Source organism: Podarcis gaigeae (assembly GCF_964106915.1).
Source record: "Podarcis gaigeae genome assembly, chromosome: 13".
Taxonomy (NCBI): domain Eukaryota; kingdom Metazoa; phylum Chordata; class Lepidosauria; order Squamata; family Lacertidae; genus Podarcis; species Podarcis gaigeae.
In genome coordinates this window covers 45,683,715-45,710,791 of record NC_139689.1, presented here as the reverse complement: position 1 = coordinate 45,710,791, position 27,077 = coordinate 45,683,715, and the positions used below count along the sequence as shown (strand labels likewise).

The 27,077-nt window shown below is 45.1% G+C and overlaps 1 protein-coding gene across 5 annotated transcripts in view; it reads left to right on the top strand.

Moving 5' to 3' along the window:
* Nucleotides 1–26,995, top strand: part of LOC310830003 (charged multivesicular body protein 3) — a 41,630-nt gene extending 14,635 nt beyond the window's left edge. For 3 of the 5 annotated variants that reach the window (XM_083709351.1, XM_083709350.1, XM_083709349.1), the window contains exons 4-5: nt 7,369–7,484; nt 8,289–10,315. In XM_083709351.1, the coding sequence (XP_083565477.1) occupies nt 7,369–7,484; nt 8,289–9,828 (1,656 nt within the window). In that variant the 3' untranslated portion in view covers nt 9,829–10,315. Of the gene's footprint in view, nt 1–7,368; nt 7,485–8,288; nt 10,316–13,446; nt 13,604–17,270; nt 17,332–20,023; nt 20,204–23,374; nt 23,497–24,190; nt 24,306–26,598 lie in introns of those variants that run through there. The other 2 variants (XM_083709352.1, XM_083709353.1) reach the window with 2 other exon arrangements.
* The last annotated feature ends 82 nt before the right edge of the window (nt 26,996–27,077 follow it).

The following is a 27,077-nucleotide window of genomic DNA, read 5'->3' as shown; positions in this document are numbered from 1 at the left end:
GCAAGTCCTAGACTCTATGGTGTAACCCACAGCGCCACCCGCGTCCCAAATGTGTATTAGCGCAAGGTTTTTTTAGCTGCTGGCTCCCAGTTGCCTTTTTCTAGGGTGGCAGCTGGGTCACACAAAAACAGTATTACCTAAAAGCATCCAAGTGCCATATTTCACGTGAGACGCTTCGAAGAGATGTTTTGTCACAAACTTTTACAAAAAGTAAAAAGGACTTCTTCCATCTACATTGGCATCTTCTCTGTACTTCAGGTGATGCTTATAAAATAACCACCACAGGCTTCCCAACACCTGAGCAGTGTTATTTTAAGATTCTGCTGCATGATGTCATTCTGGCTATAACAGTGTAGGAAAGGTTTGTGGCTCATTGCCTTTTCCTGCTTTGCAATGTAAGAAAATTACAGCAGCAGAAGACACAGGGCACCCAAAACACTCAAGATGGAATGCTGGCAAGGCATGATTTTTCCAGTTTTATTTCTATCTTGTCTTTCATGAAGATGAAGCAGCTAAAATAGAGAGAGGGCTTCCCGCTTTCTTACGGTCCTTTCATCATTTACATGCTTAGAGAGACTTTTTAGTGTTGTTATGGCACATTTCAATTTTTCTTTTCAGTGTATCTCCTCTGCAGATAACTTTAATTTACACCGTATTGGAGGGCATCTTTGTTCATAGTCTTATAAACCCATTTTTTATTGCTCCATTTCCTTCTGTAGCGCATTCCTTCGCAAAAGGCCCTCTCAGAAGCAGGTTGCTAGGAAAAAAGTTGGGAAGTTTTGGAAATCTGGGAGATTCAGGACTGGACAAACAATTTGCACAAGCCCAAGGTTAAATTATGGAACGTACTATCACAAGATTTGACAGTGGCCACCAATTTAAGGCAGCTTTGAAAGGAGATTAGGCAAATTTGTGTAGGATAAGTTATCTGTGGCTCTGAGTCGCAATGGTCGAGAGACCTGGTGGCATGACTCTAAAATGCATGTCTTGTTTGTGGGCTTCCCATCTGGTTGGCCACTGTAGGAAACAAGATTCTGAGCTACATAAGCCTTTCGTCCAATCCAGCAGGGGTTGCCTTGTGTTCTTAATGCTGTTAACACAGTCCCCAATGTTCAAACAGTGATGGAAATAGCACTGAGTTCCCCACCATTGCATTCATAAAATTGGTGCCACCATGCATTTGCTGCCAGGCTGTCAGCATGCCAACAGCCCCTCAGGAGACAGCAAGGCGGACTGAAGCCCAGAACACTCTTCTTAGGGGATGGGGATACACTGCAACATTTTATTGCAGGTGCCACATATTTTTTTTTAATAATGATACCTGTGTGCATAGTCGTGTTTTGTGGCCCTATACCTGAAATCATTTCTACTGTGTAAGGTAAAGGTAAAGGGACCCCTGACCATTAGGTCCAGTAGTGGCTGACTCTGGGGTTGCGGCGCTCATCTCGCTTTACTGGCCGAGGGAGCCGGCGTACAGCTTCCGGGTCATGTAGCCAGCATGACTAAGCCGCTTCTGGCGAACCAGAGCAGTACACAGAAATGCTGTTTACCTTCCTGCCAGAGTGGTACCTATTTATCTACTTGCACTTTGCTGTGCTTTTGAACTGCTAGGTTGGCAGGAGCAGGGACCGAGCAACGGGAGCTCATCCCGTTGCGGGGATTCGAACCGCCGACCTTCTGACCGGCAAGTCCTAGGCTCTGTGGTTTAACCCACAGCACCACCCGCATCCCTTTCTACTGTGTACAGAACAGCAAAACCTCATTGATGCTCCCTATATTTTAATGTGGCAGCTCTTTGCCATCAGGATAGTATAACTTTTGAGATGCTTAGAACTGAGATAGCAGCAGCTGCTAGCTTTTAGTTCTAAATACCTTAGAAGCATTTCCCTTCACACAGCAGTGGGACTTGCTTCTGAGGGATTGGGATGAAATTTTCCCAAGTTTAAAAACCAGAGAAGCGATAAGCATTCTGAAAACTTCACTTCGCAATAGTGTGCAACTAGAACACTGTAGCAAGCTGAAAACAAAAAGTTCTGCAAATAACCAACTGGCTGTAACAGTAGATCTGTTTTCCTCCCATTTATAAATGATGTATTTCTGTTGGGAAACTTCATTCAGTGCAAAGAATAAAACTGCAGTGGTATTCAATTGACACAATGACAGTTGACTGACACCTAATGTAGCCTTTGGAATGGTGGACAGAAGAGGCAAACATTTGTTAATTCTTTTTATATGTTAAAACACATTGTCCTCTTAACAGGCATGTGTTGCTGTTTTTTTCTATCCTGGAGAGAGATGTAATCATGGCTTTTCGGGATGTTGAACTTTCTGGACGTATTGTTGGTTTCTCTGTGTTCTGGTTTGCGTTCTCCATTCCTGCTAGGCCATTTTAGCAGCGGCGGCAATTCATCCAGAAGAACTCTTTGCGAGTTCGGGACACATTTCACTCTGCATCAAATGAGAGCTCTAAAAGGAAGTCTTAAAATCGTTACTTGACCAATCAGCTTTCAACCACGTGACACATTCCTAAAATAATCAAAAAGTATGTGGAAACTGCAGGGCACAGTGACTCATGCATGATCAGTCATGTCATTTAAATTGCCCATAAGGCAAAGCAAACGCCTCCCTACTCTTCTGCTTTTATCAATCCACATTCCCAAGTGAATGATAATCTGTATTAATATTATACTAAGGGACAATTTAGGCAGAAACTGCAGTTTATCGCTGTGTGAACTGTTACGATATTGAAGCAATGCTGCTGCAAAGTCCTAGCTTGAAAAGTAAACATGATGGGAATGTTGCGACTGCTTGTGGGAAACAGAGGGACAGTCAATTCACAGTGCGAAGCACCGGAATTAGCTCAGCGTGTAATATGAGCTCTTCCGTTTGTTCCTGCCCAGGAAGTGCAGGAAGTGTTTGTCTCTACACTGCTGGAGTTTGAAGAGAGCAGTCATGTTTTTTGTAACGCTGCAAAGACAGAAATAAAAGCATGTAAATACGTTTCTGTCTATCTCTTTCCCCTGCCAGGGGGGGCAGGAAAGAGGGGGGGTGTTCTTCTCACGTTTGAGAAGAATCGCCGATCGAGACCTAGCCTGCGCTTGCTGGGGAATGCAGCCAGGGAGGTCAACAGGGAATCAAGCCGGGTGCCTAGGATTGTTGCCAGTTTCTCCTGATATGGGCTTGAATTCCCGACATGGGCTTGCACACTCCTGGCTTCCTCTGGTACGTGCCAGAAATACCCACTTTTGGTTTTAAAGCACCCTGAATTCCCCATTACACCCAAAGTTGGGAAGCTACGGTTGGTTAGCTGGTGCCTCAGCCAGGGCTTGTCAGGCTATTTGGACTGGCAAGCACATTTTGAGTTTTGAGAAAATGCCGCGAGCAGCAATCGCAAATTGACTTCCGTGGGGAGCATGGCATAACACGGCTGCCATGGGGTGTGGCATTGCACAAAATTAAAGAAAATACAGTCATCGCTGCTCCCTACGCATCTCAAACAGCCTCAGGCTTACCAAGGGATGTCAGCTATGTCCTGCTGGCCCTGGTTGCAGAGATAAGGTGTTACTGTTTTCTAAAAGTACTAGGTGCTTAATTTTAAAAAATGAAAAGCAAGAATTTGAGGTTTATTCATCCCAGAAGCACCAAAGAAGGCCAGAATTATAAATCAGTGTTTGATCCTGGTTTGTTTGGAACAATAGAAGAAGAAGAAGAAGAAGAAGAAGAAGAAGAAGAAGAAGAAGAAGAAGAAGAATATTGTACCCCGCCCATCTGGGTGGCTTCCACAAAGACCAAAAATACACTAAGATGTCACACATTAAAAACTTCCCTGAACAGGGCTGCCTTAAGATGTCTTCTGAATGTCAGGTAGTTGTTTATCTCTTTGACATCTGATGGGAGGGCGTTCCACAGGGCGGGCGCCACTACCGAGAAGGTCCTCTGCCAGGTTCCCTGTAGCTTTGCTTCTCGCAATGAGGGAACCGCCAGAAGGCCTTCAGCGCTGGACCTCAGTGTCCGGGCAGAACGATGGGGGTGGAGACGCTCCTTCAGGTATACTGGGCCGAGGCCAGAGCTCAAGAGAGTTTGAGAGTTCAAAACCAGACTTCTCTACCCTGGGACTCCAACTCCCACCAGCCCCAGCTTGATCATATCCAATGGTCAAGGATAATGGGAGTCAGTGTCCATAACATCTGGTGGGCAGCAGGTTAAGGATAGCTGGTGTAAAATAACCAGACTACTTGAGTTTGTCAAGTCATTTTCATTGGAAGCTTTTGATCTGCTCCTTACATGTAAATGGCAAGAGCACATGAGACCAAGGCTCAGGCTCACTTTGGTTTGTGAACATAATGCTAAGCTATGTTTTAGTATTAACATCTGAAGTGGCTCTTATTTATCCAGCAGTAAATTGTTCCATAAGGACATCTTAGATGGTATTCCTGTATTCGTCACACAGGGTTATTAAATATTATTGCTGCTCTTTTCTTATTTACCTTGTAAGCTGTTTAGTGGGTTGGTAATGTTAAGCAGTCTATAAATTGATTAGAAAAACAATTTCCCCAGCTTTTCTGTTGGTTTGCTGCAGCAGTATTTTTTTATTTTTACAATGTTTTAGCTATGTGCATAGCTGTCAACGTTTCCCTTTTTTAAAGGGATATTCCCTTATTCTAAATAAGATTCCTCGCAAGAAAAGGGGAAAGTTGACAGCTATGGCAATGTGGTGTTCTTATTTCACAGTTCCGTTGAAATTTTTAACGCTCTACGAACAAAATTGACAATGAAATTCTAAAATCCTAGCTTGAAACAGTTTATGTAACAGATTATACTTGCTATAGCAGGCAGTTTAATGCATGGCCTATCACAGATATTCTACGTTTCCCCAGTTTTTCCGGACCTTCACATTTGCATACATTAGAAATCAGCTCACATGCAGTACTCGAAACTCCCATTGTTCTAGGCACATTTTGCAAGCAGTTTCTGAGCTCTGAGTGCAGTACCGCGCCTAAGATTTCAGATTAAAATTTCAGAGTGGAAGGAAAGGAGGACCTTTTTTTGCCTCCCCACTTCCAGCTACTCTCTGAAGACTAGAGAAGAGACCCTCTTAAGAATATAGGGGGCTGGGTAGGGGAAGGACTAGACCCATGTGAAAAATGAATATATTTTAGCTGCAGTTCATTCATTTTCAGCTTTGTATTCTTGTTATTAAAAAAGCGTACATAGACACTCCACTGTAGCACCCATAACCTAGATTTAAGGTGCCATTTAGCTCCTAGCTTTCATATCTCAGTTTCTCACACGGCTCATATGCATGGAGCATTCCTGCAGTGGGGTTATGGAGGATTCTGTGAAACGTAGCTAGATTTAATAGATGGTCACAGGGCCATTCAAGAGAAACCTACATGGATAACTTGTTTGTACAAGTCATGTTCAAATGTATGTGTGCGCAATAATTGCGCCGGGAATTATTCTGTGGCTACAAACCTTTAAAGATTGTCCAGATTGGTTCTGAATGTGCCTCGTGAAAGATTTGCAGAACTCTGCTTTTCAGTGCTTCCCAGGGTCTTTGACATGATAGAGATTTATTGCTGATTGCTAGGATCACAAAGTGAGCATGTTGACTGATTGGCTTCTTTAAAAAACAAGAAACGTGAAGCAGTTGTTTGGAAACATGTGTGGCAATGTCTCCATTGGGCACAAGTATAAGGTTCCCAGATGTCCCCGTTTCCTGGGGACAGTCCCCAGATTTATTTGAAATTTGAAATACTCTATTGTCACTTATACAACTTGTATACAGTGAGATTACACAAGCACCCCCCCACTCAGCTCTCTTAGTCTTAATTCCCCTTGTTTACTGACGCACACCCACCAAAACCGAAAGTCAGTTGCCCTGTTGTTATCTTTTCATTCAGCAGCCTAACAGCCCATGGATAGAAGCTGTTCTTTACCCTGTTGGTGCAACTAATCACGCTTCTATATCTTCTGCCTGAGGACAGATCAAGAAAGTGCCGGCCAGGGTATGAATCATCCCTGAGAATTTCCCTCACTCTCTTGAGGCAACGTTCTTCCGCTATTTCATCCAGCAGATTCACAGGACAGCCCATAATATCTTATGCTGTATTCACCACCCTCTGTACGCACTTCCTATCAGACGATGTCAAACCAGTGTACCACACCGTGTTGCAGTATGAAAGGACACTTTCTATTGTTGACCGGTAGAAGGAGATCATCAAATGTTGATTGACATTGTTCTTCCGCAATACTCTGATGAGATGGAGTCTCTGTTGGGCTTTCTTAACCACCTGGGTTGTATTGATTTTCCAAGTAAGGTCTTCCCTGAGATAAACTAATAGGAATTTAAAGGAAGAGACTTTCTCCACACAGCCCTCCCCGATGTACAGCGGGGCTAGTTCTCCTCTCTTCCTCCGAAAGTCCAACACCATCTCCTTTGTCTTGCTGATATTAAGGTGCAAGTTGCTCCCTAGGCACCATGTAGATATTTTTTGGACCTCCCCTCTATACGCTGATTCATCTCCACCTGTTATTAAACCCATTATGGAGGTGTCATCTGCAAACATAATATTTGCAGTAGACGTGGCAGATGATATACAATCATATGTATACAATGAATACAGGTAGGGACTTAGCACACATCCCTGTGGTGTGCCAGTGCTGATTTTTTAAGGAATTAGATGTTACATGTCCAATCCTGATTTACAAATTTACAAATCAGTCCTCTGACAAAATCTATCTACAGTGGTACCTCGGGTTACAAATGCTTCGGGTTACAAACTCTGCTAACCCGGAAGTAGTACCTCGGGTTGCGAACTTTGCCCCAGCATGAGAACGGAAATTGTGCAGCGGCAGCAGGAGCCCCCATTAGCGAAATTGCACCTCAGGTTAAGAACGGTTTCGGGTTAAGAACCGACCTCTGGAACAAATTAAGTTTGTAACTCGAGGTACCACTGTATTTAGTAGGAAGTTGAAAAGTGTCCCCGGATTCGTTGAAAAAAATCTGGTAACCTTACACAAGTAACTACCCATGGACTCTGGCTTTTGTTCCACAGTAATTGCGTTTCCCTGATTATTCACCCCACCCCACCCCCGGCAGAGTTAAACTTAGAACTTTCTTGGGTAAACTCTAGTAACACTGGTGATAAGCATTTTTACAGCGGGAACATACGGGTTTGGTTTTTCACAAATGGGAGCGTTATCAGAAGCCACTGTGGTGACGTCTAAAAGTATAAAACTTGAATAGAAGTATAAAACCCAAAATAAATAATGAAAAGTCATGCACAAGCCAGTTTGGCTACATGGTGCTCTTTAAATGTGTGGCGGCTCATACAAAGTTTTTTTTTATTATTATTTGAAAAACAGGTCATAGCAAATGATAGAAGCCCTCTAATGGGAAGAGTCCACTGGGAGAAAATGGTGAAGAAAGTCTCACGGTTTGGTATACGAACAGGCACTTTTAACTGCTCCAGTGACCCCAGGTATGTCTTGAAGTTGTTGTAGTGGGTTTTGCCTCTATAGCGTGGTACCACCTGTAATGTTGACTGCTTCCTGAACACCCTGTTGAAAGGCAGTATAGAAATATCATTTATTTTCTGACATAAGCAATACAGAAAAAGGAGAAGAAAACTGACGAAACGACAGTATGTGATAGGAGGTCATAATATATCGGTACATATCCACAAATAAAATGTTCACAGTTTCCATAAGCTTACAAAGACAATTCCTATAGATTAGGCAATATTAAAATATTGTTAATACAGAAATAATCTCTGTTCACTGGCTTTGCTCATTAGCCAGCAATGGCACCAGAAAATTCCTGAATTGACTCACATGCTTCTCTTCCTTGCTTCTAGACCTCAATGGAATGGGGGTTGTATGTTTTCTCTGTTTCTAAATTCATGTCGTGAATTGGTAGAAGAGCAGCCCTAATTATAATTTCATGAGCAATTTCATGAGCAGGTCTGCTACTGTATTCGATTTCAGACAGTTTCGCTCGCAGTGGTTAAAAGACTGTGCTGAAATTCCTAATTGCCTGCTACGGAATACGAATTTCTCCATTTCACAATACACAAAGAAGGTTGTGATCCCTGTTCAAGTTGCTGGATGTTTGCTGCTTCTACAGATACTGCAGACAAAATGCTTCTGTGTAGATGTTCATCACATCTGCAAATGTTTGCAAGACCTCTTTAACTCTGGAGTGCTTAAGTTCAGTGCGGCAAATGAGAGTGAAAACTGTTTCTTTTTCAAACATTCCTTGATTTTGCCCAATGTTTTCATTGTAGATACTGCAGGAGAAGAGGCTGGGTGAGATCCACATTAATCATGTCCGTTCCACAAACTAGTACGTCCAAAGGGAAAGTGATGCTTAAGGAATACGGTGGACGTAAAATCGAGACGGAGCATATTTTCAAATGGATAACAGCCCATGCAGCTTCCCGGATCAAAACCATCTTCAAATCGGAACACTTGAAGGAAGAATGGAACAAAAGTTATCAGTATAGGGTGAAAATATACCTGTTTGCAAAGTTAGACCAGCCTCCAGCTTTCTTCTCTGCACTAAGTGTAAAGTTTACTGGCAGAGTTGAGTTTATTTTTGTGAATGTAGAAAACTGGGACAACAAGAGTCACATAGCAGAGATGGGCATCTATAAGACACCATCCTACATACTTAGAACTCCCGAAGGAATTTACAGGTATGGGAATAATACTGGTGAATTTATTTCCCTCCGTGCCATGGACTCCTTCTTGCGTTCCTTACAGCCAGAAGTTAATGATTTATTTGTTTTAAGCCTTGTATTAGTTAACTTAATGGCTTGGATGGACCTATTTATCACTCAGGGTGCTACTATCAAGCGCTTCGTTGTTCTCATAAGCACTTTAGGGACCTATAATTCTCTACTAATTATTTCTTGGCTGCCAGTCTTGGGGTTTTTGCAGTTACCTTATTTAGACAGTTTCTATGAATACAGTTTAAAACTCTTCCGGTATTCAAATACAACAGCCCTAGCCTCATGGGTGAGAGCTGACTGGATATTTTACTCGTCTCACCCTGCCTTGTTCCTCAGCACGTACCTAGGCCATGGGTTATTAATAGATTACTTTGAGAAAAAGAGACGGCACAATAACAACAGCGACGAAGTAAATGCCAACAACCTAGAGTGGTTATCTAGCCTTTGGGACTGGTACACTAGCTATCTGTTCCACCCTATCACTTCGTTTCAGCGCTTCCCCTTTGAATCTGATTGGGATGAAGACCCAGACCTGTTCCTTGAGCGCTTAGCTTTCCCCGATTTGTGGCTCCACCCCCTGATACCAACCGATTACATTAAAAACTTGCCCATGTGGCGATTTAAATGCGCCGGCGGGCATTCCGAAGAGGAGATGATGGAGCTCTCTCAAAGCGAAAGCGAGTCGGATAGCGAATGCAAAGATGCCTCGAGAAGCAGCTGGGCGGTAGCTGAGGACGAGCAAAACGCCCTTCAGAGCCCTTGCGAAGGGGAGCCCTCTTGCAATGGCGAGACCTGTTCGTGTGCCAAAGCCAGGTCATACGGCTCACAAAGCTCCACGGAAGATACGGAGCCCGACTGGTCCGTCTGGCCTGCTGGTATGTTGCACTGTACGGAATGTGTCGTGTGTCTAGAGAATTTCAGAAACGGATGCTTGTTAATGGGTTTGCCGTGCGGCCACGTCTTTCACCAGAATTGCATTGTGGTGTGGCTGGCCGGGGGTCAGCACTGCTGCCCTGTTTGTAGATGGGCCTCTTACAAGAAAAAGAAGCCATATCCACGTCAGCAGCTGTTGTCAAACCATAGCCCGTCTTAGGTGTGTGCTGATAACGTCCTTTGTAACCTTCCTACATATTTACTGCTTGCCATTTAAATGTTAGTCACAAAACAGACCTTGTGGTTTAAAAGTTTTAGTTTAAATGTTAGTGCAGTGAAGTAAGAAATAAACATGATGCTAATGTCGATGACAGAATCATTTGGTTGCCTTGTATGTTGAAATAATGAATACGTATTGTACAATGACACCTTTCCTTTTACAGCACTTGGAAGTTAACATTTTTCGTTTGCTTTTTTTGTAAGCACAAAAATCATATATATTTGTCAACAAAAGTATATTTCAGGAAATGTTTTAACATGACAGGATAGGAGATGGGTGAACATGGAAATTTTAACATACAATAATTGTTTTATTTAAATGTTTCTTCTTTTAGAGTTTGTTCAGCACACCTTTGTTGAATAATGTATGGTCTGTGAGAATACATTTAAAAACAAATCCATGAAAATAAATTATTTTAAAAGAAGGTTAATAATTTGTCCTATCAATCGTTCCAATGGCGTTTTTGTACCTGTGCTTCACTTGGTCTTCAACTCAAAATATACGGTAATTTTACTTCTTATGCTTGCATCCTACCCTTTCTTTAAGAGATTTGTAACTTATTGTAAGGTTACCAGATGCCCCCATTTCCCAGGGACATTGCCTGGATTTACACAGCAGTCCCCATACAAAATCCATTGAAGTTGAAAAGGGTCCCTGGATTCATTGAAAAAAATCTGGTAACCATAACTTATTGAGGTTTCTCAGGCAGAATATATCCATTTCCTAAATGCTTCCAGACCTATCTCTCGATTTGACTTTAATGTACATTAATAGTGCTTTATTAATTTCAAATATTAAATGCAGTGGTACCTCGGGTTACATACGCTTCAGGTTACATATGTTTCAGGTTACAAACTCCACTAACCCAGAAATAGTACTCAGGTTAAGAACTTTGCTTCAGGATGAGAACAGAAATCGTGCTCCAGCAGCGCGGCGGCAGCAGGAGGCCCCATTAGCTAAAGTGGTGCTTCAGGTTAATAACAGCTTCAGGTTAATAACAGACCTCCAGAACAAATTAAGTACTTAACCCGAGGTACCACTGTATAAAACTTCATCAGCCACTATTTATACATTTCTGTCCTACCTAATTAGTCAATTGGGCTCTTGGTTCTTATTGACATCCATCTGTCTTGAGAGACAATGAAGTTCATCTTTATGGGTGAAGTCAAACCACTGTTACAGATAGGTAGCCGTGTTGGTCTGCCATAGTCAAAACAAAAAAAATTCCTTCCAGTAGCACCTTAAAGACCAACTAAGTTAGTTCTTGGTATGAGCTTTCGTGTGCATGCACACTGTGTATCTGAAGAAGTGTGCATGCACACGAAAGCTCATACCAAGAACTAACTTAGTTGGTCTTTAAGGTGCTACTGGAAGGAATTTTTTTTGTTCAAACCACTGTATTAGCAGCACCGAAGTGATCTTCTTGGGCGCAAGCCTGGGCACTTACACCCCAGGCAAGAAGGTTGTTGCCTACACAATTTATTTATATTTCTTAAGGCATGCTTGTTCTATCTCCACTGTGCAGGTTCAAGGCAAAAATGTCTCTGAACAATCCACCATTTTCTCTTCAGTTCTGAGTCATGTCATATTATGCCATGTAAAGCCAATCAGAATAGGTTAGACCTCTCTTTTCAGTTACTGTCCTAACGAAAGACTCCAATCTGTCATGTGAATGCCCTTTGCCTAGCACGGGGCTAGAAGAATTCAAAGGCTAATGTATATGGATGTCTATTCATTTCAATGGGTGTTCATTGTATGCAAATTTCAAATGGACTATTGCTTAAATAGTTGAATGGGGGGGGATCGCAGTTGACCAAGAACAAAACAAAAAAAAAAACCAAGTCAAATCTGGTGAATACAATTCAAAATTATCCAAGTGCCAATATTATCCTCAAAAGCCAAATTCTAAAATAATCAATTGCCTGTCCCTATTTTAATAAGAAATATCAACAACCTCAGATATGCAGATGACACAACCTTGATGGCAGAAAGTGAGGAGGAATTAAAGAACCTTTTAATGAGGGTGAAAGAGGAGAGCGTAATATATGGTCTGAAGCTCAAAATAAAAAAAACTAAGTTCATGGACACTGGGGCCATCACCTCCTGGCAAATAGAAGGGGAAGAAATGGAGGCAGTGAGAGATTTTACTTTCTTGGGCTCCATGATCACTGCAGATGGTGACAGCAGTCACAAAATCAAAAGACGCCTGCTTCTTGGGAGGAAAGCAATGACAAACCTAGACAGTATCTTAAAAAGCAGAGACATCACCTTGCCAACAAAGGTCCGTATAGTTAAAGCTATGGTTTTCCCAGTAGTGATGTATGGAAATGAGAGCTGGATCATCAAGAAGGCTGATTGCCGAAGAATTGATGCTTTTGAATTATGGTGCTGGAGGAGACTCTTGAGAGTCCCATGGACTGCAAGAAGATCAAGCCTATCCATTCTGAAAGAAATCAGCCCTGAGTGCTCACTTGAAGGACAGATCCTGAAGCTGAGTCTCCAATACTTTGGCCACCTCATGAGAAGAGAAGACTCCCTGGAAAAGACCCTGATGTTGGGAAAGATGGAGGGCACAAGGAGAAGGGGACGACAGAGGACAAGATGGTTGGACGCTGTTCTCGAAGCTACCAGCATGAGTTTGACCAAACTGCGGGAGGCAGTGGAAGACAGGAGGGCCTGGCGTGCTCTGGTCCTTGGGGTCACGAAGAGTTGGACACTACTAAACGACTAAACAACAACAATTCATTTCAATGGGAGTTCATTGTATGCAAATTTCAAATGGACTATTGGTTAAATAGTTGAATTGGGGGGGGGGGGGAATCACAGTTGACCAAGAACAAAACAACAACAAAAAAACCCAAGTCAAATCTTGTGAATATAATTAAAAATTATCCAAGTGCCAATATTATCCTCAAAAGCAAAATTCTGAAATAATCAATTGCCTGTCCCTATTTTAATAACGAGTGATACTTTATTTTCTCTGATTCCTTATGTGTCTTGCACCGGCTTGTGAACCTGAAACTACAATACTGCCTCCATTCATCCGGGACCAAGTCCCACGCAACACACTGGGGCGTATATCTGAGTACACGTGTAAGTGTCACATAGGTGCTTAATGATGTCTGAACTGCGGGTGATGCGCTCTCCTCCTTTGGAGCTTTTTAAGCAGAGGCTGGATGGCCACCTGTCAGAGATGATCGAACTCAGAGTCCTGCATCGCTCGGGGTTGGACTAGATGACCCTTAGGGGTCTCTTCCGACTCCACGAGTCTGATTCTGTTCTATGGCATTGGCTGCCTCCGGCTGCGGGGAGCGGCTTCCATCACCTGTCTGTCACTTGCGGGCAACCAACCAGGAAGCAGATCGGGGCTTTCGCGTCACTAAGCTCCTCCCTCCCTGAGCCAGCCTTTCCTGACTGTGGGTCCCCGGATGTTGTTAGCCTACAACTCCCATCATCCCCCAACGGCCAGTCCCGCTAGCAAGGGATGATGGGAGTTGTAGGCCAGCCGCGTCGGCTGAGGAAAAGCCGCCTTGGACTAATCAGAGTGGCGGCTATCACACATTCTACCCACGTCGTCTCTATGGTGCGCGCCACTTCCTTGTTTCCCTGGGAGAGGGCCGGAAGCAGGAAGTAGCGCGTGGATGGGAGGACTAGGTGCCGCTGGCCGGAGATGGGGCTGTTCGGGAAAACCCAGGAGAAGCCGCCCAAGGAGCTGGTAAAGGCCGCTTGGAGGGAGGGAGAGGCTGGGCGAAGGGGCAGACTTTGGCGCCCTGAGCGAGGACAAAGTTGGGCCTTTCCTACTAAATATTTCTTATTTCCACAATAATTCCTTTGGGCACAGTTTATAAATACAGTGGTACCTCGGGTTACATACGCTTCAGGTTACAGACTCCACTAACCCAGAAATAGCGCTTCAGGTTAAGAACTTTGCTTCAGGATGAGAACAGAAATCGTGCTCCGGTGGTGCAGCAGCAGCAGCAGGAGGCCCCATTAGCGAAAGTGGTACCTCAGGTTAAGAACAGTTTCAGGTTAAGAACGGACCTCCGGAACGAATTAAGTACTTGACCCGAGGTACCACTGTATGGGCATTATTTTTATTATTATTACTTGGCCTCTCAGCGCCTTGTGAGGGAGCCGCCCGCCGCACACTCCCAAAATCTGGCGCTGCTGGGATGAGCCGAGGCAGGAGTTTAATTTTTTAAAATAAGAATTTATAATAAGAATTTATTATTTAGACCCCGCCCACCTGGCTGGGTTTCCTCAGCCATTACAGTGATCCCTCAGGTTACAGACACTTCAGGTTACATACGCTTCAGGTTACAGACTCCACTAACCCAGAAATAGAACCTCGGGTTAAGAACTTTGCTTCAGGATGAGAACAGAAATTGTGCAGCGGCAGCAGGAGGCCCCATTAGCTAAAGTGGTGTTTCAGGTTAAGTACATGTTCAGGTTAAGAACAGACCTCCAGAACGAATTAAGTACGTAACCAGAGGTACCACTGTATTCATTTATTACGTTCATATGCCACCTTTATCTTCGAACGAGCTGAAGGTGTGGTGTATGTGGTTCTCCTCCCCATTTCACCCCCACAACAACACTTTGAAGTAGGTCAGGCTAAGACATGGGTAGGCAAACTAAGGCCCTGGGGCTGGATCCAGCCCAATCGCCTTCTCAATCCAGCCCACGGACGGTCCAGGAATCAGCGTGTTTTTACATGAGTAGAATGTGTCCTTTTATTTAAAATGCATCTCTGGGTTATTTGTGGGGCACAGGAATTCGTTCTTTCTTTTTGAAAATATAGTCCAGCTCCCCACAAGGTCTGAGGGACAGTGGACCGGCCTCCTGCTGAAAAGGTTTGCTGACCCCTGGGCTAAGAGGTGGTGACTGGCTTCCAAGGAGCTTCATGGGTCGGGTGGGGATTTGAACCCTGCTCTCCCAGGTCCTTGCCCGACGACACTCTTAACCATTACACCACACTGGGGGGAAGCTGGGACGAGGATGGGCATAGGGGTTTGCACCTGCCTGACGGGTCGGTTGAGTAGCTGACACGCCTCCTGCAGGGCTAGGCATCAAGCCCCATGTCGAGGAAGGGCTTGCATGATTCACAGTACTGCAGAATTGGAAGGGATCCTGGTGGGGGGAAGAGTGTCATCCAGCCCAACCCCATTGCAGTGCAGGAATCCCAGCTAATTTCCAGTCCCTCATGGCAGAAAACACAGGGTGAGCCCCACTGAAATCAAAGGGGCTTCATTTAGTCTTAAGTAGATATGGTTGGGACGCAGGTGGCGCTGTGGGTTAAAGCCTCAGTGCCTAGGACTTGCCGATCGAAAGGTCGGTGGTTCGAATCCCTGCGGTGGGGTGCGCTCCCGCTGCTCGGTCCCAGCGCCTGCCAACCTAGCAGTTCGAAAGCACCTCCGGGTGCAAGTAGATAAATAGGGACCGCTTACCAGCGGGAAGGTAAACGGCGTTTCCGTGTGCGGCTCTGGCTCGCCAGAGCAGCGATGTCACACTGGCCACGTGACCCGGAAGTTTCTCCGGACAGCACTGGCCCCTGGCCTCTTGAGTGAGATGGGCGCACAACCCCAGAGTCTGTCAAGACTGGCCCGTTCGGGCAGGGGTACCTTTACCTTTACCTTAGATATGGTTGGGACGCAGGTGGCGCTGTGGGTTAAACCACAGAGCCTCGGACTTGCCGATCAGAAGGTCGGTGGTTCGAATCCCTGTGACGGGGTGAGCTCCCGTTGCTCTGTCCCTGCTCCTGCCAACCTAGCAGTTCGAAAGCATGTCAAAGTGCAAGTAGATAAATAGGTACCGCTCTGGCGGGAAGATAAACGACATTTCCGTGCACTGCTCTGGTTCGCCAGAAGCGGCTTAGTCATGCTGGCCACATGACCCGGAAGCTGTATGCCGGCTCCCTCAATCAGTAAAGCGAGATGAGCGCCGCAACCCCAGAGTCGGTCATGACTGGACCTAATGGTCAGGGGTCCCTTTACCATTACCTTTAGATGTGGTTAGGATGACACTGTTAAGTCATTATCAACTGAAGTCCCATTGATGTCAACGGGTCTTCTCTAAGAATGACTGGCTGCTGTTCCCAGATGCTAAAAGCAGCAGATTCAGCTTCTCATCACTTGGCACTGCAATAGAATGTGGAAGTTTGGGCATCGCAGATTAGAATATAAGAGCCCTGCTAGGACAGAACAAAGGTCCATCTAGTGCAGCATCCTGTTTGAAAGCAATAGCTCATTTCCACTGATGCTTCTCAGTAGTCGGAAGAAACATATGTGTGTAGGTGTTTAATTGTTTTTCACGTGTGTTTTATAGCATTCTTATCTATAAACCACCTTGAGTCTGTGTCAAGGAAAAAGGGAGGATGCAAATAAACATATAATGATAATAATAAGGTGCGCAGGATAAATGGCAAAATCCATGCAACAGTGGAAAAGCTTGAAGGATCCTCAATCACCCCACCCCACATTGCCAGGTTAACTCGAGAGATCAGAAAGCATACGTATCCCTGGTTGTCTTCTAACATAATAAGTGAACCTATTGAAATTAATGGGCATGACTAACAAGGGTCCATTAATTACAGTGGGTCTACTCTGAGTAAAGGGACGCGGGTGGCGCTGTGGGTTAAACCACAGAGTCTAGGGCTTGCCGATCAGAAGGTCGGTGGTTTGAATCCCCGCGACGGGGTGAGTTCCCGTTGCTCGGTCCCTGCTCCTGCCAACCTAGCAGTTCGAAAGCACGTCGAAGTGCAAGTAGATAAATAGGTACCGCTCCGGCAGGAAGGTAAACGGCATTTCTGTGTGCTGCTCTGGTTCGCCAGAAGTGGCTTAGTCATGCTGGCCACATGACCCGGAAGTTGTACACCGGCTCCCTTGGCCAGTAAAGCGAGATGAACGCCACAACCCCAGAGTCAGCCATGACTGGACCTAATGGTCAGGGGTCCCTTTACCTTTACCTTACTCTAAGTAAATGTTAGTTGATTACAGCCACAAATGTGTTGATAATTCCAAATTTCTTCAAGAAATGTTTCACATTTGTCTACATTAGGCTCATCATATACAGAGTTGCTCATTTGCCTTTATTAAAATCCTCTCTCAAGTTGTCTGTCAGTAATGTGTACATGTCAGTCAGTTTGACTAATGGACTAATAATCGAAAGCCCTAACCCACAGATACTTGTTCTCAGGAACCAGCTACATGTTCGCAGCTTTATATCAGGATCTATGGGCATGATCAATACTATCAGTTGCCCTGGGTTCAATGACCCCTATCCAATCAGCACTGATCATTCGGTTGGTGCTACCCAATTAGCTGGGCCACATCTGCAACCTCTGGGCAGGGCACAGTTTCAAATCTCCTATCTTTCTTTTTCAGGTCAATGAGTGGTCATTGAAGATACGAAAAGAAATGAGGGTGATTGATAGACAGATTAGAGGTCTGTATTCTCTTGGGTTTTCTCTGAATTGCTCTTCTTTCAGATACCCCAAATAAACACCAGTAAGATTTTAAATGTTTTCAATTTTTTAAAAAACTCCAACATAAAGAACACGATTAAATGGTGTACAGTGGTGCCCCGCAAGACGAATGCCTCGCAAAACGAAAAACGCGCAAGACGAAAGGGTTTTTCGGTTTTTGCTTCGCTAGACGAATTTCCCTATGGGCTTGCTTCGCAAGACGAAACTTCTTGCGAGTTTTTTTCCTTTTTCTTAAAGCCGCTAAGCCGTTAATAGCCGCTAAGCCGCTAACAGCCATGCTTCGCAAGACGAAAAAACCGCAAGACGAAGAGACTTGCGGAACGGATTAATTTCGTCTTGCGAGGCACCACTGTATAGCTTTATGCTCTGATGACACCTAGGAACTGGTTGTATGGTGTGGGTTTTGCTTTTGTATGGTTGGATCCCACAGCAAATGGTTAACATATCAGTGGGGAACTATTCTGCGTAGCTATTTATTATTCCACACACCAGACACTACCTTTGACAGATGGCTCCCTGATTCAAATGTTCCCAATGCAACCTGTGACCCAACTAAAGGAGCCAACTGCTAGGGACTGAGGCTCCTTGCCCCCATAAAATATTTGAGGGGCTGGGCTCCCCAAAATTGATGGGCATTGCCATTCAAATTGTGTACATGTGCCGTATCATGCAATTGATTGTGTGGAGTGGGGCTTACCTGCCCCCCCTATTTTATTCAAGTTGGCACTCCTGGACCCAGTAATGAAAAAATCAGCACCCAAGCTGTGCTGGCAATTTGTCAGACAGCCCATGTTGGCTTCTGCAGTGACCGCTAAATTCAGCTGCAAGGGATTAGAAGATGCTTGTTCTTTGCTTGGGAAATATGAGGGGGGGGGGCTTATATCAAGAGAAAACATCAGTCAAAGCAGTGTTTGTATGCGGGATCTGAATATCAGTTTAAAGTTCATGTGGGATAGGCCTTATGCGGCTGTTGTTTTGACCTCAGGTGGACCCTAATTGGTTTCTTGGTGATTCCGTTGCATTTCCTTGGAACTGGAAATGAAGGCACAGAGAAAGCAAGCTTCGAGATTTCAGTCCAGGCACCCCCTGCCAGAAATACTCGGGGTGCCATCCTCTAGAAAGTTCTCCTGTGCAAGCCCCTTTGAAATGAATGCAGGCTGTGCCATAACTTAGCTCCCATTCATTGGAGTGACACTTTTGCAGGGGAATTTCCTAGTGGCCCTTTGTATAGAAGGTTTTTAGTTAACTGGGCTTGAAATATTTAAAATGGAAGAAGCTGCCAGAAGCAACCTTTAGACAAAGCTACATGTATAACAAGTTATCCAAGCCTTTCAATACGGAAATGTATACGAAGTTGTCATAACTTTTCCCCCAATGGTTGCAAACACATCATTAGCATGGTTTACGAGTACAGTCATCCCTTGGTTCTTGAACGCCTTGGTACTTGTACGCTTTGGCTCCTGAACGCCGAAAATCTGGGAGTAAGTGTTTCGGTTTTCGAACGTTTTTCGTCCGACGCGGCTTCCGCTTGAGTGCGGGAAGCTCCTGCAGCCAATCGGAAGCTGCGCCTTGGTTTTAGAACGTTTCGGAAGTCGAACGGACTTCCAGAATGGATTTCGTCCAAGAGCCAAGGTACGACTGTGGTTACTTGGATGATGCTCTACCCACAAATCACTTCTCTAAGAGCACTTCCTCTTCAGTTGAATTCCTCCCATCACTCGGTGCAAGCAAGTGTACTGTAGTTTATTTATTGTTTGAGATTTGTAATAAAATAAAATATAAAAATGTCATTTTCTACCCCAAGCCGTTCATTGGCAGGAATATTTGTCAGCAACTGATGCTGAGTATATTATACTAAGATTGGAACTTACATCTGGCAAGTAGGAAATACAGTTGTGCCCCGCAAGACGAATGCCTCGCAAAACGAAAAACGCGCAAGACGAAAGGGTTTTTCGGTTTTTGCGTCGCTTTGCTAGACGATTTTCCCTATGGACTTGCTTTGCAAGACGAAACGTCTTGCGAGTTTGTTTCCTTTTTCTTAAAGCCGCTAAGCCGTTAATAGCCGCTAAGCCGCTAATAGCCGTGCTTCACAAGACGAAAAAACCGCAAGACGAAGAGACTCGCGGAACGGATTAATTTCATCTTGCGAGGCACCACTGTACTGATTGACTTACAATCCAAGACAGGCATAGGCCCGCCAGATGTTTTGGGACTACAACTCCCATCATCCCTAGCTAACAGGACCAGTGGTCAGGGACGATGGGAATTGTAGTCCCAAAACATCTGGAGGGCCAGGTTTGCCTATGCCTGATCCGAGACACAGTTCCCTCAGAGGTTTGGAGCTGCCATTTGAGGTCAAGGACAAGACTTCACTTCTTGGGAAGTAAGGTAGAACCTTAGCAGCTACCAGATTTTGGTTGACTTTTGCCCCAGATGAGAGCAGCCAATATATGCATGTTCTCAGAGCCCCCCAAACATTGCCTTTCGTTCAGAAAGGTCTTCTTAAGTCCTTGGCCGCTAGTATAGGGGGACTGAGGTGACAGGTGAGTCCCTCTCCTCTCCTATGTAATATTCACACGCCAAGGAAAATCACGGCTCATTTTTAAAGCCCCAAGCTTCCGCCATCACCATTTACTCTTGTTTGCATTGTAGATATTCAGCGAGAAGAGGAAAAGGTAAAAAGATCCATCAAAGATGCCGCCAAAAAGGGTCAGAAAGATGTTTGCGTGGTCCTGGCAAAGGAGATGATTCGTTCGCGGAAAGCTGTGAGCAAACTCTACGCCTCCAAAGCCCACATGAATTCAGTGCTGATGGGGATGAAGAATCAGCTGGGTAAGGAGCTGGGCTTCCACGGCAGCACCTGTCATGATGGAACAAAATGGTTACCGTATTTTTCACTCTATAAGACGCACAAGACCACAAGACGCACCTAGTTTTTGGAGGAGGAAAACAAGAAAAAAAGTATTCTGTCTCTCAGAAGCCAGAACAGCAAGAGGGATCACTGGCTTCTGTGATAGCTGTGCAGCCTGCATTCACTCCATAAGATGCACACACATTTTCCCTTACTTTTTAGGAGGGAAAAGGTGAGTCTTATAGAGCAAAAAATACGGTACTTAAATTTCTCTTCCACCAAATCACACAGGCAGCTGAATACAAAAGAAAGCTATCATCTATCTATCTATCTATCTATCTATCTCTATCTATCTATCTATCTATCTATCATCTATCTATCTATCTATCTATCTATCTATCTATCTATCTATCTATCTATCTAATCTATCATCATCTATCATCATCTTATTCTTTTAGTACTGCTCTAACCACATGAAAGGGTAGCAGTGGGTTAGGGAATGCCCATGCAATATGCTTTGTCCACCAAGCTGTGTTAATCAGCTATATTCCCCTGCAGCATAGGCTCGCACCTTGCAGAAGCTCTTCTCACCGTGCCAGGTGCATGTGCAAAGGGGGCCTTGGACAAACATTTATCCAGAATTCTCCCACCTCAAGCAATCCGTGCTGAAGCTGAGCTGTGGTGCAATGCTGCAACAGTCTTTCTCTCCCGTAGAAGACTGTGGAATAAAATGACGCTTGGAAATAAAGGCTGTTGGGTTGAAATAAACGACAGACGAGTGACAAGTGTCATATGGGAGGCATCTCTCGAGCATGTCTCGGGGAGTCCCTTTTATTGAATATTACAGCATTGCCACGCATGTGCTTGTTGCTGATTGGTTAACACAAACACAATGCAAAGGTTGCATATAGGCATTAATCATCAATAGATTAAAGGTTGGGAAAGGGAACACAGAATTGGACAGGCGTGAAAACCTCCTTATTAAACTATTACTAGTGATTGATATAGCAAGACTTAAAACATAACTATCACGTTCCGTAGATGTGGTCAATCATGCATTAAGAACAGGTCAGGGTACAATGTTTTCATGAACTCAATGTGAACTGAACATTCTAGGGTGAGGAAGGAATGCTTCAGCTTAGAACGGTTTGCCACAGTCATGTGCAGAAGCAAAACTTCCTATCATCAGGCTTTGAACCTCATTAGACCAAATGAGCATAAAATGATCAAGGGTCAACAATACAGAAAGAAATAGAAGACTGTTGTGAAGACTGTAGGACTTAACAGTTCACACCATAGATTTATGTTTATGCTGGGCTGTAGCAATAGTAATATAATAATAATAATATTTATACCCCGCCCATCTGGCTGGGCTTCCCCAGCCACTTTGGGCGACTTTCAACAAAATATTAAAATACAGCAATGCATCAAACATTAAAATCTTCCCTAAACAGGGCTGCCTTAAGATGTCTTCTAAAAGTCTGGTAGTTGTTGTTTTCTTTGACATCTGGTGGGAGGGTGTTCCACTGGGCGAGTGCCTGGTTCTCTGTAACTTGGCTTCTTGCAATGAGGGAACCACCAGAAGGCCCTCGGCGCTGGACCTCAGTGTCCGGGTAGAACGATGGGGGTGGAGACGCTCCTTCAGGTATACTGGACCGAGGCCATTTAGGGCTTTAAAAGTCAACACCAACACTTTGAATTGTGCTCGGAAACGTACTGGGAGCCAATGTAGGTCTTTCAAGACCGGTGTTATGTGGTCTTGGCGGCCGCTCCCAGTCACCAGTCTAGCTGCCGCATTCTGGATTAGTTGTAGTTTCCGGGTCACCTTCAAAGGTAGCCCCACAAAGGTAGCAAAGGTCAGTAATGTTTGAATAAAGAAGCAAGTTGTAGGAAAGTACACCTCTTCTTTCCACATGATAGCAGTATGCAACCCAGGACTTCCCCTTTAGAAAAGTGCTCTACCAGTGGTTTCCTTCCACCTTGCTACACATTTGAGGTCTGCTGAGCTTGGAAGGTAACTAAGGTTTTACAGAGGATGAGCACTTTTCCTTGCAGTTTGGTGGCATTCTGCGTGAACCTCAACTTGTAGCTTATGTCACTCCAAAACAAACAAAGACCTAGGGAGGCAAACCACGAGGTCAGGTTTGCATGCAAGGCTGGGCCATACATGGCTTGACTCTGGCAGCAGGACCAGGGTGGAGCAAAGTGGCTGCGATCTTTTGCTCCAGGCACCCGCCTGCTTCCTCATTCTTGCAGTGTTATGTACAAATAAAGCCACCATTGGATACAGCGTCATGTGATATTGCCTTCTTGTGGTTTAATCATCACAGGTTTGTTTGGGTTTTTTACAAAAATCAAGCGGCCTTGGAAGGATTTGTATACAGTGGTACCTCAGGTTACATACGCTTCAGGTTACAGACGCTTCAGGTTACAGACTCCGCTAACACAGAAATAGTGCTTCAGGTTAAGAACTTTGCTTCAGGATGAGAACAGAAATCGTGCTGCGGCGGCGCGGCAGCAGCAGGAGGCCCCATTAGCTAAAGTGGTGCTTCAGGTTAAGAACAGTTTCAGGTTAAGAACAGACCTCTGGAACAAATTAAGTACCGTATTTTTCTCTCTATAAGATGCACAAGATTCACCTCGTTTTTGGAGGAGGAAAACAAGAAAAAAAAATTATGAATCTCAGAAGCCAGAACAGCAAGAGGGATCCCTCTTGCTGTTCTGGCTTCTGTGACAGCTGCGCAGCCTGCATTCACTCCATAAGATGCACGCACACCTATAAGTGAGTCTTATAGAGCAAAAAATACAGTACTTAACCCGAGGTACCACTGTACTTGAATACAAGATGCTGAACCAGATAATCCTTGATGTAACATTGCAGGCCTCTGATCATATCCTTGCCCTAGAAAATCTTTGGGGGTCTTTTTCAGAAGCGGAAAGGAAAAGAATACTGTGTTCTTTATGAACACTCTTAGTGTTGGGTTTTTATAAGTTATCAAGTTGAGAGAAAAGATGGACATCTTGTAATCTTAGGTACCCTCAACTCCCCTCTGAATTGAATAGGAACCTTGCTCTGGTAGCAGGGAACAGCCCAAGCTGATGTTCTGCTGGTCTGAATTTGAGCTAAAGTCTTCCATGCCTTCTCTTGGCAGCTGTCCTGAGAGTGGCTGGCTCATTACAGAAGAGCTCAGAAGTAATGAAAGCTATGCAAAACTTAGTAAAGATCCCTGAAATCCAGGCTACAATGCGGGAGTTGTCCAAAGAAATGATGAAGGTAAGAGTACTCTCTTAATTCTTTTTTTGTATGATCTGGCTGTGTAAAATGGTAGCAAGGAAAACAGTCTAGCATGCAAGAAATAGTACCTGCTTCAGATCATTGTTGCCTTGTTTGTTGATATCCTGGCTCCTTCTGCCTTCCCTTTGCCAGATGAGGCCACTTGAACATCAGTCCAAAGGAGATCAGCTGTCAAACTTTCCTTGTCTCTCTGGATTTATTTTTTTTTTTTTAAGGTACCCCTGCCCGTACGGGCCAGTCTTGACAGACTCTAGGGTTGGGCGCTCATCTCACTCTAGAGGCCGGGAGCCAGCGCTGTCCGCAGACACTTCCGGGTCACGTGGCCAGCGTGACGAAGCTGCATCTGGCGAGCCAGCGCAGCACACGGAACGCCATTTACCTTCCCGCTATTAAGCGGTCCCTATTTATCTACTTGCACCCGGGGGTGCTTTCAAACTGCTAGGTTGGCAGGCGCTGGGACCGAGCAACCTATCGATCGGCAAGTCCTAGGTGCTGAAGCTTTAACCCACAACGCCACCCGCGTCCCATTAATTTTTTTAGCTGCTTGCAATTGTTTGTTGGGACAGTCCAAGCTGTGGCTGAAAACTAGGGCCCAATTTCCAGGTCTACAAGTCTATGATCCTGGTCTGTATATACAAATAATTTAATCTTCCAGCATCTACATTTTCTTTAGGCAGGTATTATCGAAGACATGCTGGAGGATACTTTTGAAGGTATGGAAGACCAAGAAGAGATGGAAGAGGAAGCAGAAATGGAGATTGACAAAATTTTGTTTGACCTTACAGCTGGTGAGTGGAAGTGTGCACGAGTGTCTATAGATAAACGTATGTGCCATATCCTACTTTTTATTGTTGGCAAAACTGGCCTCCTTCATTTGCAGCGCCAGCTCTCCCGTAATATTAAACGGAAGCTTGACTCTGAACAGGTGTTGCTGAGCAAATGAGACCCTGGAGTCTATAAGGGTTATATGCCACAGCTTTTAAGCATTCTCTTGAGTCTGTGTTATGTTTCAGAAAGTGAAGTTAAATGGCTGTTTCATCTTCTGGTTCTCCTACCTAGTCCAGTGGTGGGGAACCTCCAAACCATGAGCCTAACCAGGCTAGACAGCAGTCAAAATTTAGCTCGCAAGGCTATTTTCCAGACATCATATATGTGTATGTAGGATAGATAAAGAACTGGCAGCAAATAAGCAATTGGGAGTCTTGAAGTGCACTCCCAATGGTTCCTTGGCCAGCACGTCTTGTATATGCTTGTATTTGTACTGCCTTCCCAAAGCTGGGAAGGCAATATGGGGGTTATGACAGGGTCCTAGAGTCCTCCTGTCTCCTTCCCAAACCCTAGTTAGCACTTTCCCAGCTTTCGGAAGGAGATGGGAGGGCCCTAGGACCCTACCAGAGCCCTACGCCTCCTTCCTTACCCAAGCGCCTTGCTTACCCAACTTTGGGGGGGGGGCTGAGTGAGGGGTGTCAGATGTTGGCCTCGCTCTCCCCTCCACCTCCCGCACGACAAGACAGTGTGCTGCCTGTGGGTTCCAGGTTGAAGTGCTCTTGCGGCCCACTTGGTATGAAAAGTTGGACCCTTGGCAAAGTTTGATGGTGGACAGAATGACGAAGAAGCTTAATCTGGTTCTGCTGCCACGGCCGATCCATGTCGGCTAGGGTTGGGTCTTCTGCAGTCGTTTACCTTAACAGTGGTGGAGCCTATTGAAACAACCTACCTCTGAAGACTGGCAGATCCACATGGTTGACTGAGAGGGAATCTGTTGGCTGAGAGAGAATCTGCTGTGTCTGGCAAGTTCTATTAGATGCCTTGCTCAACCTCTGGACTGAGGGAATGGCCTGAGTGGTTCATAGCTATCATGCCTGAATGCTCCCTGGTTCTCCAGAGAGCTCAGAACAATGAAAAAGCAGAACCCATTTTAGGGACTCCGTCATGGCGGCACAGAAACTTTCAGGAGCTCGTCCTACACTCGAGTAGGACCCTGGCAGAGACACATGCCCAACTGGCATGTTCTCTCCCCTCCTGGTCTTTCGTTCGGGGGCTTCAAAAGCTTTCTTCTGCTTGAACATCACAGCGACCGCTGCCAACAGACATTGGCACACTTAGGGATCTGCAGAGTCTTCACAGCTAACGTAACTGACCTCAGCAACTCAGTATTTTGGCTAATCTACTTTATTTACATATAAACACACATGGAGCACTGCAACATGGCTCCCTCTCTCTCTCTAGCACCAGACAGCAAAGAGAGAAAGAACAAAGGACAATAGTCCCACTTCACGGAACACAGTAACACAAACATCTTGTCTCCGTCACTTCCCACTCTGTGGAGACAAAACATATACTGTCATGTGATAGACAAAAATCCCATGACTGCAATCATGGAGCAGGAATTCTAACAAAAACTTCATTTTCTCCCTGTCATTGTGTCATTCAGAACTGTCAAGCAAACAGAGCTCTTCAAAGCGGAGCAAGACTGTTAATATTTTTCCCCTTTATTTCCCCCCCCCCAAACCAGGTCGGGGAACAGCGGGATGGCGGCGCTCCGCCTCTCCGCTGTCCCCCGGGCTTGTGGGGCTGGCACTGGGGAGAAGCGCACTTCTCCCCAGCGCCAGCCTCCAAACCAGGTCGGGAAACAACCTCCAAACCAGGTCAGGGAACAGGGGGAAGGCACGCTGCGCCTCCCCGCTGTCCCCCGAGCTTGTGGGGCTGCCCGATATCTGCACGAAGCCCGGGGCGCAGGGTTGCTTCGGGATGCAGGCTGCTATCCGCAATCCTTGGGAGCCCAACAGGAACTCCCACAGAGCTCCCAAGGCTTGCGGAGAGCTTCTTGAAGCCTGGAGAGCGAGAGGGGTCGGTGCGCACCGACCCCTTTCGCTCTCCAGGCTTCACCGAAAGTCTGCATTCGCCCCATAGGACGCACACACATTTCCCCTTCATTTTTGGAGGGGGGAAAGTGCGTCCTATAGGGCAAAAAATACGGTAATCTCACCTTGCTTAGAATTCTGGGATTGTTCTGGATTGAGCCTTTATATTTTGGCGCTGCTTTTTCAACTGCAAGTCTTTCTTTGCCTTTTCTTGCAGGAGCCTTGGGTAAAGCGCCCAGTAAGGTCACCGACGCCCTGCCAGAACATGAGCCCGAAGGGGCAACAGCAGCTGTTGTTGATGAAGATGAAGAAGAAGATATTGAAGCAATGCAGTCGCGGTTAGCGACTCTCCGTAGCTAAATGTAGACTGGCTTTGCAGTTTGATGCATTTTTCCACAGGCTGCCCTGTCATGCCTTTTAACAGTGCAAAACTTCATGCAAAAGTCTTTCCTGTATATATTCCTATATCTATTTTTTTGTGGGTTTGCCTTCAGAGATATTATTTTTAACTTTTCTGTCAACCTATGCCCAACACTAAACCGCTCTTGGGGAATGGAGAAGGGATGGCATATGTATTCTCAAACAAAAAATGAAATAAAAACCTATTTGAACGACCTTGTGCTTTACGTACTGTCTTCTGCGGGCTGTACCTGCAACAACAGCATTATGTACATTTCTGAAACAGTATGACTAGAT